General features: G+C 41.6%; 2 protein-coding genes across 9 annotated transcripts in view; one reads left to right on the forward strand and one right to left on the reverse strand.

Moving 5' to 3' along the window:
• The window catches only part of LOC126335336 (uncharacterized), a 206,969-nt gene that overhangs the window by 37,393 nt on the left and 156,749 nt on the right, over window positions 1-12,827 (forward strand). The window lies entirely within an intron of this gene.
• The window catches only part of LOC126335337 (protein Mpv17-like), an 81,810-nt gene that overhangs the window by 26,893 nt on the left and 42,090 nt on the right, over window positions 1-12,827 (reverse strand). For 6 of the 8 annotated variants that reach the window (XM_049998502.1, XM_049998500.1, XM_049998505.1 and 3 more), the window contains exon 2: window positions 4,655-4,871. The exons of 1 other annotated variant lie outside the window; for it this stretch is intronic. In XM_049998502.1, coding sequence (XP_049854459.1) covers window positions 4,655-4,861 — 207 coding nt within the window. In that variant the 5' untranslated portion in view covers window positions 4,862-4,871. Of the gene's footprint in view, window positions 1-4,654; window positions 4,872-4,964; window positions 5,174-12,827 lie in introns of those variants that run through there. One more of the 8 variants, XM_049998501.1, reaches the window with a different exon arrangement.

The raw sequence follows: 12,827 nt of genomic DNA on the forward strand, positions 1-12,827 counted from the left end.
AAGGGATCTGACATTCCACGCTCCGATCCGTAGAACGCCAGTTTTCTTTCTCCTGATAACGACATCCTCCTGAGTAGTCCCCGCCCGGAGATCCGAATGGGGGACTATTTTACCTCCGGAATATTTTACCCAAGAGGATGCCATCATCATTTAATCATACAGTAAAGCTGCATGTCCTCGGGAAAAATTACGGCTGTAGTTTCCCCTTGCTTTCAGCCGTTCGCAGTACCAGCACAGCAAGGCCGTTTTGGTTAATATTGCAAGGCCAGATCAGTCAATCATCCAGACTGTTGCCCCTGCAACTACTGAAAAGGCTGCTGCCCCTCTTCAGGAACCACACGTTTGTCTGGCCTCTCAACAGATACCCCTCCGTTGTGGTTGCACCTACGGTACGGCCATCTGTATCGCTGAGGCACGCAAGCCTCCCCACCAACGGCAAGGTCCATGGTTCATGGGGGGAGGTTTTTAAATATATGCTTGATTATAGATGCATTGACGTCTAATACAGTTTTTCTCCATCACCGAACGGCGGACTGCAGTGGGTGGGGGGAAGGTGGGCGTGTCGGCTGTGGTGGTCGCTGGTCACAGCCTCTCACTTTCCAAGGGGGGGGGGGGGGCGGCTTGAAGGGCTCTGTCTCTATATTTTGGATGAACAAGTTGCACTTGGGATGACCGTCCTTTTATCTCCTATTGTTTAGTTGACTATACACACTACTGTGTTGGCATAGGAGCGTTGCATTAAGGCGGCAGCCAGATGGGGGAAAGCCGAGTGCTGATCTGGGCTGTTCAACGGATGGGCGGGGTTATGGTACTTAATTTCGTTTTTGTGTTGTCTACGACTGCCGCCTTAAGGCCGCAGCCAGATGGTGGAAAGCAGAGTGCGGCAAGCCACCACATAGGGTGGCAGCAAAGGGCGGTTGGCGAGCAGCTGGTCATTTGAAGGAGCCTGTGTCCCCCCCCCCTCCCCCCGTAGGTGGATGTACGGAGGGAGGGGTGAAGGGATGGAGGAAGGGGACCACTAGTTTCGACACGTTCAACTACTGCATCCTCTGCAGTCTTTTAGGACAATTTTCCCCAGTATACGTGCTGCATTATGGCCCGTTTATTACGAGTGCTGGTTTTTTCACCACAATTTCGAAGAGTAATTAGAAATGTGACGCATGTTTTCTCCTTCAGTAGTGGTAGCATGTATTGGCTTCGATTACCTTGGCTGCAGGTTGGTTTTTGAGCAGACATCTGTAGCGAACTCTGACGTCAAACAACAATAGATGCTGTATGCTAATAGGTAACATACTTTTTAAACTCCTCTCTGTCCAACACCAGCATCTCGTTAGTTGAACTTATTTCCTGCCAAAAAGAATAAAGATAGTACCTTACACCTCAGCGTTTTTCCCGCCAGCCTGGAGACGTAGGTATAGTTTGAGTGTGTCTATCGCTAGTTTCGAGTGGTATTGGGAAATTTTTTCCCTAGCAGGATAACATCAGTTGTATGGTATCATCAGTTTTTGAGTTGTATTGCGATTTTATGCCATCCTAGTGTAGCACTATGTATATGATTGTGTAATTAGGGCTGATCTTTGTGATTAATTATGTAATTAGGATGGAGATTTGCGTCAGTTTTCCGACCGAAATAAATAAACTACACTAACCTAACCTACCTCTCCCACATGTGGAAAGTTTCCATGTGTTAGGGGAAACACTTGGGCTTTCCATCCAGTAGAATCAGGGTTCAAGTCGCGGAAAGGGCACAGCCATTTTTAATTTCCCACCAGTTCCAAGCGCCTCTGGCAATTTTTGTGTCAGGTGGGTACACTTAGGCTTTACGTCCAGGAGGACCAGTTTTTGAATCTCGAAAAGAGTACTGCCAATTTTAATTCCCTGCCAATTCCTGGGTGGAGGGGCGGGGTGAGATGTCAGCACAGCCATTGTACAAAGAAATTCTCGCCAAAATTCGAAATTCTCACCAAAATTCGAAATTCCCTCCAATAGGGTAGGTAGGGAGAAGGGGGATGAGGGGGTTGGGACACATGTGCAGCTGAGTAAACACGTGAAGTCATTTGTGGGTGGAGGTGAGCGTGATTTGGGGGGGGGGGGGTAGGGGTGAGTAGGTGTGGGGGTGATTAATTGATAAATTTAATTAATTTGCACATCAGTTTGATATCAAAATTGCACCAAGGCCGCCAGTTGCCTACTATTATCAAGATTTAAGTGACTTTGAAAGTGGTGTTATAGTCGTCGCACGAGTGATGGGAGACAGCATCTCTGGTGTAGCGATGAACTGGGGATTTTCCCATATGACCATTTCAAGAGTGTACTGTGGATATCAGGAATCCGGTAAAACATCAAATCTTCGACATCGCTCAGACGGAAAAAGACCCTGCAAGAACGGGACCAATGGCGACTGAAGTGAGTCGTTCAACGTGACAGAAGTGCAACCCTTTTGCAAACTGCTTTAGATTTCAATGCTGGACCATCAGCAAGTGTCATCATGCGAACCATTCCATGCAACATCATCGATATGGGCTTTCGCTGCTGAAGGCCCACTCGTGTACCCTTGACGACTGCACGACACAAAGCTTTACACCTCTCCTTGGCCCGTCAACACCGACAATGGACTGTTGATGACTGGATACATGTTGCCTGGTCTGACGAGTCTCAAATTGTATTGAGCAGATAGACGTGTACGGATATGGAGACAACCTCATGAATCCATGGACCCTGCATGTCAGCAGGGGGACTGTTGAAGCTGGTGCAGGCTCTGTAATGGTGTAAGGTATGTGCGGTTGGAGTGATATGGAACCCCTGATACGTCTAGATTAGACTCTGACAGGCGATTCGTACGTAAGCATACTGTCTGATCACCTGCGTCCATTCATGTCCATTGTGCATTCCACGGACTTGGGCAATTCCAGCAGGACAATGCGACACCCTAAATGTCCAAAATTTCTATAGAGTCGCTCCAGGAACACTCTTCTGATTTGAAACACTTCCGCTGGTCATCAAACTCCCCATAAATAAATATTATTGAGCACAACCGGGATGCCCTTGCCATGAGCTCTTCACAATAGATCTCTATCCTCTCGTACTCTTACGGATCTATGGACAGCCCTGCAGGACTCATGGTGTCTATTCCCTCCAACACTACTTCAGACATTAGTCGAGTCCTTGCCACGTGTTGCGGTACTTCTGCATGCTCGCGGGGGCCTTACATGATATTAGGCAGGTGTACCAGTTTCTTTGGCTCTTCAGTGTAGCAGTGAACTCACAAACCTTGTCAGATATATTGTTGATTTTGGGTACATTTTTGCAATAGGTTCATCCATATTCCTTTGTATATTCATAAAATCTAACAAACTCACTCCTCAGAGAGAGTGCTCTTGAATTATATAATATCAAATATTATGGAATATACTGCTATTAAATTAATAAGAAAGTCAGAATATTTTACGTGTGTGAATGTGCATGAAAAATACTTGAATATAGCAGGATGCGAACCTGTTCTTTTAGCTGCGAACTCCACGTATCTATCCATCACACTATTGTGAACTCATGTAACTTCTGACAAGTCTTTCATCTTATGATCTCCTGAAGCCTTTTACCACTGATATTTTATTATAACAAATCATACCAAGAATGGCGTGTCTATATTAAATGTTTTACTTTTCGTTTCCATGAAAAAACATACTGCACAATGAAAACAATCAAATACGAAAATTCTTGAGTCGCCAATACAACGTTATTCGTTATTTTATTACACAAAATTGTACCATTACGGATGCGTTTTCGATTGAACCTCAGTGTGCTGGTGTTGTGAAACAGCATATATTCAAAGGACGCAAGTAAAAATGCCAAAATCCAATACGGCGTTTCTTAAGTGCTTCATCTGCTAATTGCTAACGAATTTCGTTGTCAGATAGAGTATTATGGAAGACGCGTCATTTTGACGTCATTTCCCAGTAAGCTTCAAGTGACACTAGCTTCTCCATGTTGCACGCAGCTGGCGAGAGCATTGTAGTGTCGTGCAGAACAGTGTAATTCACAGGTTTCAGTGTGGAATGGAATGACGACGATCTTGTTTTATTTATGTAGTGAATTTGATAATTATGTCTAAAGTTTCTGTTTCCTGTGAATAAATTGAGGATGTATCTTTAGCAAAACTGACTTTGATTTCTAAGAAAACAAATCCTGGTCATATCCGATCCTGCTTAATAAGAATCACAGTGATGAATGATTAATGGAGTCACGTTCGCTAGCCGTAAAAAGAAAGGCATAATGTGGCATTATTCGATTTGTGATAAGGGCGAATTGCATTATAGCTTGTAATTTATAGAGTTCCTTGCCATTTTAGAGACTCTTCGTTTTCACGCTACATTATTCTCTAAGGTTTGCTGTTAAATTTGGAAACTGATGTACGTAAATATATAAACGCATCTACGATGATGGTTTTTTGGGTGGGCCCCTTACACACTTGATCCACGCCTGAAAGTTGTTACGATTAATTACTGCATGATGTGGCAATAGGCAATTAACGTGGAAAGACAGAGGCTAGACCATATCTCGTGCAACACTAACATACAAAATAAAAATTACAAATCAAACACAAAAAGAAATATTCTTTTTCACTCTAAAGCAATGACTTTTTTAGTTAACTTACGATGTAAATGCCTCCGATGGCACCAAAACGTAGAAGTCTCATTACATCAAAATCCTTCATTTCCTTCTTTTCGACGAATAGCTGAGCAATAACATCGCCCACACCAGTAAATACCGACGTTTGGACGGCTTGTACTCCGACAGGGTATCTTCGCAAAAGGTTCTGGTACGATTTGTACATGGAACTACCCAGCCGACTTAAACTCATGTTTCGGGGCCTGAAAAAGAAGTAGTAATTAGGTAACTGCTGTGCTCCATAGATTAGAACGTTAGCATAGCGGCATAAATCAGAATATTATCATAGTTAATACCTAATGACTGTATAACTGTTATTCATTAGTTGTAGTCTTCTTTCTCCACTTCTGGGGTTGATTCTCTTAGGCAAAGCGAAAATTTTGAATGGGGATTACTTGAAGCTGAACCTCACTACAATCTTAACTTGGTAGCTATTACTTCACAAATTATTTATTTTCCACACTGACAAGTTATTAACAGCTTTGAAATAATTCTTATCAACGAGGTCATTCACGAGTCAGTTTTAGGAAAAAAGAATTGTATCTCTCTGAAAAAATCAAATAATAATCACAAGGTTGTTGCAACAACATACTGTTCTCAAAAAGAAGATAACATATTTAACACATAATCATTATTCCGATTGCCTGTTTTACGTGTGTCTATGGGGACTTGGGATTGATGCTCTCAACTCGAGAATTGTGTAGTCTACTCAGCCATGATAAGGCAGGATATTTATTCATAGTCTATCAGACCTAAGTCTTCTCTGGTTTACGAACGAATACCCAGTACATTGTCTAAATTGTTCCAAACTGATAACTTCACTGCGGCCACACACGACAGCAGCTTTATTTAATAGTTCGGCATCGAGCAGATGTAAATTAATGTGGAGAAAAATCCACGAAGGGTTGAGGCAACAAGGCTGGAATCACGATTTTAAAGTCCGGAAGAATAACCCTCACAGTCAACAAATTTGGCAGGTAACGAATTTGGATAGTCTTTCACATGCAGCCAGTATCGAGTCACTAAAATTGATTCTTTCACTACGATAATGGTTCACCATACTAGTCAAAAATTCGTTTTTGCTGCAGTAGGTCCTTAAGCTCCTCATTATACGCCTGATCCTTCCCTAGATGACTGTCTCTCTTTCCTAGTTTCCATACATAAAGATACATTTGAAAGGACAGTGATTCTCTATAGAGTGTGATTTACAGCAGATGTGGGTCAGTGATTATATACAGTTGTCCGAAAACACTAGCAAGAAATAGCTTGATGAAGTGTTTTCTGGTACGAATAGGTTGAGTTAAAAAGGACCTTTTTTCACAAAGTGAAACAATGCACACTATATTATAAGTTTTATTGGTGTTCGAAAAGGAATGATCCCTACATCTTTAAACTGACTGCACTTGAATCGCATTCGGTAACTGTTGTGTACATAGTTCCGCCTAGTCAGCGCATACACAACTTACCCACTAGAGCGCACCCCGCATACACAACTTACCCACTAGAGCGCACCCCACTAAGCACAAGAGCGCAGGCGCAGCGCTCGTCCGTCTCCGCACTAGGAGATGGCGCTGCCATAGAGACGAACCAAATTATGCTTCCGCCGATCCGCGTATTAATATATAACGCAGCTAATGAGATTGCTGCTTACATAGAACCTTTTCTCCTTGCGGATCACACTTGCGCAGTGGTACATGAACCCGCGAGGTATTATAACGAGTGTACAGACCTCCAAGTAGTCAGTCTGCATTTGTCTGTACAAGTTCTACATTTGTCTGTACCAGTCTATAGTCAAGTTTCAATCTGCACCCAATAAGATTACCATATTCCTGTACATAACCATCAAGATAAATGTATAGACACTTTTGTCAAGTATCAGAGATATATGTGAGAATAAGATTAACGTACCAATACAAAGGAACTTCAGAATGTCAATTGTAAATAGCATCCAGAACCAAGTTAAGTAATTTTTATGCTTGTTATTATTTTAATAAATGTGTACGAAAATTAATCAAGTTCTGTTTAAAGTTGGTCACCGTCAATCTGCTACTCTAAGCGTGCAAGTGGCATTTCTATCGTCTGACCTAACGGCAGAAGATAAAAACGCCACGATAAGACCACGAGACATATTGCTGACACTCGCCTACTTCGTTAGGGCGACAAGTCAAATAATCTGATGGTGTGTGTACTGAAGGTCTTACAGTATGCACACCACAGTAACTACCGTAGTTTAAGCATATCCCGAATGCACATGAAAAGGGGAAACGATAAGAGTGCTGACACAACTGCGCACTACAGCGACAAGCTGATACTCGTCGTGAGCGATGGGTTTCTTTACAACTCATTAAAATGACGATCAATCCTCCTGTCGGCCACAAATGAACACGGCCGCGTTGTGAACTTCACTAGACGCATCTTATTGCCTTGTCAGTTGCAGCCACTCTTCTTCCCACCGACGCATGACTCTGTACATCAGCAGCGAGGCGATAGTTGTAGGGGCATAGGACACTGAAGTATCTAACACTACACGCCTTCTTGACTGCTATATGCACCCTTTCGCTCCTCCTAATAACCTTGTGCCCTGGCACCCGTCAGGCAACCACTCCTTCTCCAGCCTTCGTAGGTGGAGAAGGGCGGCGTATGTTCTGGACTACTTTATATGCAGGGTGCAAACGTTACAGAGAGTGAAGGGCACTCAAGGCGTCGGAACAGAGGAGAAATTTAACTCTCTTAGGACATCTCAACTGTTCTGGCGTTTCCAAGATCGCATGTGATTCCGCGTTGAAGACACTGAAGTCTTGACGCAGTCGGATATTGTTGACACGATGAGGGAAAACAACAGAGCAGCCAGCGGAGTTCCCCTATTTAGACCCACCCATAAATACAGCTAACCATTGGTCTGCGTAACTCCAGCGTGCTGGGTATAGTGGGACAGCAATTAATTTTTAGACTGTGGTGCAAAAAGAGACAGCCAGTGTTGCAACTAAAGTGGATGCTTATATAGTCGGTGACCGCCTTTGGATTACGCCCATTCTCAAACCAACCAATGTTTGCCAAGTAAACTGTCCGTCCAAAATAGCGGTAAATGAAGTAGGTATATACGCATATGTGAATGATCCCAACTAATGTTCGTATTTTGTTTACAACTATTTGGACGGAGATTTTACTTAGCAAACAATGGTTGATTTGAGAATGGCCGTAGTTCGAAACCGGTCACCGACTCAATAAACATCCATTTTAGTTGCAAGTCTGGCTCTCGTTTTGCATCACGAACACTGGATTGATCAGCTCTTCACACTAGTCTATCCTGTGCAAGTATCTTAATCTCTGCATGAATACTGTGACCTATGTAGACTTACACATATATACGTAGCCAGATTATTGTAGTCAAGCCTTTATCTCCATCGACAATTTTTAACTCCCACCCAGAGCATTTCCCCCAGTTATCAAACTGACTTTCCCTTGATCCTCAGAATGTGATTTATCAGCTAATCGCTTCAATTATTTAAGTTGTGCCATACACGTATTATCTCCTCAATTCTATCAGTACCTCTTCATTAGTGAACGGTCTTTACAACCACATTACAAAAGCTCCTGTTCTCTTCTTGTCTGAACCGTTTATCGCACGTTTCACTTCCTTGCAAGGCTACGCTCAAATACTATCAAAAAATTCTTTCTAAATAAGAAAAAAAAGTTTGGTGTATAATTTCCTAACACAATTCCCTCAGTATCGCCTGATTTAATTTTCCCCCATTCAAATATCCTTGTTTTACTCTTATTGATATTTATCTTATAGCCTGTTTTCAAGACACTAAACATTCCATTTAATTTGTATTCTTTACCATCTCTAACAGAATTACAGTGCTATCAGAAAACCACAAAGTTTTTATATCTTCTCCCTGAATCTCAACTCTCTTTCCAAATTTCTCTTTGGTTGGTTCTGCTCAATGGGCAGTCTGAATTACATGGGATAACAACCTTGTCTCAATCTTCTCAACTACTGCCTCCGTTTCACGTCCTTCAATTCTTGGAACTACAGTATGGTTTCTGCACATGTCATAAATAAAATTTTGGCTCTCGTATTTATACCCTGCCACATTCAAAACGTCGATATGTTGCCTGGAATGCACTGTTCGAAATTAGTTGGTCATACCACAAGAAATACCCTCGACTTAACAACCCCTTGTCATAGTGGTATTGTTCGGGCATAGAAAAGAAGCGAGCGACGTGGTTCAGTGGTGAGAACGAACAGTAATCTCTGCTTGACCATCCTCACATGATATTCAGTAAAAAAAAAAAAAAAAAGGCCGGATTCAAATAGGACTGGTGATCTGTGGGTTTCGTTCAAACTTAATTATGTGTATAGTCAATTCATCCATCCCGGAATCGAGAATCTCAACGATTTTTGCATGTTCTCGACACTGACACTAGCAAGATATTGATCCGTGGAATTCCAAGCCTTTCGGAAATGTTTTAATTTTAAGTTCGAAGTCGGATAACAAATGACAAAAGAAATATTTCTTCGTGACATAATCACACATTAACAATTTTCGGATTGTTTCCTGTACTTGTAGTGTAAACCCTTGCTTCTTGGCGAATTTCATGATTCTAGGTCAGCGGGAAGTACCCTAAAGATTTTGGTAAATTATTTCGCGAGTCTGAAAATATATGACACACATGGCCATATATTCTGATGGCACTGACTTAGCAGCTTACATTTATTACACTGCCAAGGGCCCGTAGACCCCAGGCCCGGATCTAAAGGGGGGGGGGGGGGGGGAGAGGGGAGGAGTGCAAACCGGGGTATTATCTGCCACGGGCGGCAATTTCAGGGGGTGCCAAATTTATTCTAGAAGGAAAAAAAAAACCTTGTTTCACAAAACGCCTAGAATCCATCGCACGTTGGTCTATCGATTAAAAAATTGGACATTTTTGAACACATTATAAGTTGATTTTTGAACGAAACTTAAGTTGATTTCTGAATGCGTGCATAGTTACGTGATGTCTCTGCCAGGGGAGTCACCGTTGAATCAAGAAATAAAAAACTTTCCCTTAGATAAAGCCGGCCGCGGTGGCCGTGCGGTTCTGAGGCTGCAGTCCGGAACCGCGGGGCTGCTACGGTCGCAGGTTAGAATCCTGCCTTGGGCATGGGTGTGGGATGTCCTTAGGTTAGTTAGGTTTAAGTAGTTCTAAGTCCCATAGTGCTCAGAGCCATTTTTGAACCTTAGATAAAAGGGGGCGGTGCTATAATAGCTGAGCCGAATAAACACCAACGAGTGAGTATCAATCACTGTTTGTTTTATGTGGTTCACTGGGTGTGCGAATGATAAACGTTGTTATAATTATTAGCGAAATCCATAGATGCAGACTACAGAGTGGAAATAAACGACTAACAGGGATAAAAGGTAAGAAAGATTACATATTTATCTTGTCAGTGTATCCAAGAAAATGAAATTTTGACAGAAATTATTGGTCAGATCGCTACACTAAAGGGCCAGTTGTACAGTCCCTGGTCAGCAGCCGCTGAAGTTCTACTCTCGGAATAGCGCGGAAAGCGCGTTGTGTGAACACGTAATAACGCTTAACCGAAGAATAAACGCGGGATAACTAAACCGATGATTCTGGCAGGGTTAATGAAGTTAACTGGAGAATAATTTTTGACAATGGCAGGAATAGTTGCAGAATTAGTGATGGCAAGATTGTTTTTCAGAACGAGGAAGGGGAAGAAACGGGGACAACACACAAATTATATGGAAGAATATGACAATTCCAAATTTATATAAAAATTTCGTACTACTACTATTACTTTTAGAGCTCATGCTCGAGAAACCGGAACAAATGAATGAAATGTGAAACTATTTACTAACATAAACCTTGGTGTTGTAATAGGCATTTGAAATTTATTCTGTCGAGTTATTTGTGTAAATGAGGTAGACAAAATGACCATTTGTGCCAAAACAGTGACGCTTATTTGGTATGTGTTACAACTGCTGCAGTATTAGAAAGGCCTGTTTCGTTGTATCCAGCAGACAGTGACCAAACAGACGTAATCAAATCGAGAAACCACACCACTCTTGGGTACTATTCGTGTTAACAGCTTTTCAGTATTAGACAGCGACATCTTATGTAGCAAAACGTTTGACGAATTTTGATGAGGTAATAGATTCTTTCGCAGAAAGGAAAGCACGTCTTGTAAAGCTGTAGCAAGATTAGAGAGAAAATAACGCTATGACCTAAGGACTGTATTGCTTGTCTGTTCTCTTTACTGGTGTTTATGTTTCCTATATTTAATTTTATGTCACACAAAAGAATAAGTTGTTAGCTAATAGGCAATAAAGAGTGCAAATTTTCTGAAGAGTTCTGAATCTCCGGCCGGCCGGTGTGGCCGAGCGGTTCTAGGCGCTACAGTCTGGAACCGCGCGGCCGCTACAGTCGCAGGTTCGAATCCTGCCTCGGGCATGGACGTTTGTGATGTCCTTGGGTTAGTTTGGTTTAAGTAGTTCTAAGTTCTAGGGGACTGATGACCTCAGATGTTAAGTCCCATAGTGCTCAGAGCCATTTGAACCATTTTTCTTATTCTCCTAGTCACAAATAATCCCACCCAGTATTAACTGTGAGTTTTTTAAAGGGGGTTAGGATTCAAAACGACCGACTGGGAGTAGGAGTGGCACCACAGGACATTTTAACTTCGACTGTCCTGCATATAGATTTGACGGCTTCCAGAAATACTGTGACGTGCAATAAAGAATGCTGTGTGAAGAGGCGTGGCACTGCACTTTGGCAGACTTAAGACCAAGTAACATATCTTACATTTCCTCGAACATATATGTTCTGCATATTAAACTCTTCAGAAAAATGTGCTCTACAAAATTAACACATCTTTGAAAAACCGATTTTTTAAAAATTATTGACGTTCTATCTCAAACGCTCGAGTTTTTTTCGTTTGACATAATAACAAATTAACGATTTTCGCATTTTTTTAATTAGCTATACTGAGAAAGTTTGCTTCTTCGACAATTTCGTGATTCTAGGTCACTGGGAAGTATTCTGTAGGTTTTGATGAGTGAGTTTGCGAATACCAAAATATGTGACATAAACGGCGGTACCTTTGTATTGTGTTGAGGTAGAGGCTTGCATTTTATACGCAGCCAAGAGACCGTAGACCTTAATATGTGTTATAAATTGAATTTTGAATCATCTACCCGTTCCTGAGATAAAGTATTTTAAAAGTCGGACAGATAGACGAGCAACACCATAATCCTATCAGGATTCCGTTCTTACAGATTGAGGTAAGGAACCATACAAATAAAGAAAAAAAAATCATCATGAAGCTTCTCATCAATATTATTCTATAACTAACGTCCATTGTTGTCAGCAAAAAGTGAAGTATGACACCCAAATCATAAAAAATCATTCATAATAAACGTCCTGTCTTAGACCAATCTTGATAATGCACAGGACATCCAACCAAGACGCAGACTTAGTACAGTACATTTACAATCCCAACACGCGGTAATTACAGAAATTTTAGAAATTATGCGCATACAATCTTGGAGGAGGCAATACTGGATTTTAATGACTTCTTATTTTAAGAGACGCGATGTGTATCGCGAATAATTCTTACTTGTCTGTTTATGCATTATCCTTCACAATCAATAAGGAAGAACTAGCGGACATGATACAACACATCAAAGTAAACAAGAAAATAAGGCATGATGAGTTAACAGGGACATCAGATTTGGATTCGCTACAGTCGTATCACGATTATCTGCTAATCTCTGAACTGTATGATGCTGTCATGAGAAATATAAGGAGCAGCCAAATGAAAACGAGACAGATGGAAAAAAATTAAGTAAACTATTTATTATATTAAAAGTAATCGCTCTAACTTTTAATACATTTATCCCACTTTGAGGCAAAACGGTCAGTGCCTTCATAGAGAAATGTTTGCGATCGCCTATGCAACCATGATTTTACCCAGGCGTGCACCTCTTCGTCCGAAACAAATCAATGGCCAAGAATGTCTTTCTTCAGGGCTCCAAAAATATGGAAATCTGGGGAGAGTTTGTGACTGTATGTAGGATGTGTAAGGGCTTCCCAGCGAAACTTCTGTAGTGTAATGAAAACAACCTTGGCAATATCTGGGCGGGTATTATACT

Source organism: Schistocerca gregaria, chromosome 2 (genome assembly GCF_023897955.1).
Source record: "Schistocerca gregaria isolate iqSchGreg1 chromosome 2, iqSchGreg1.2, whole genome shotgun sequence".
NCBI lineage: Eukaryota > Metazoa > Arthropoda > Insecta > Orthoptera > Acrididae > Schistocerca > Schistocerca gregaria.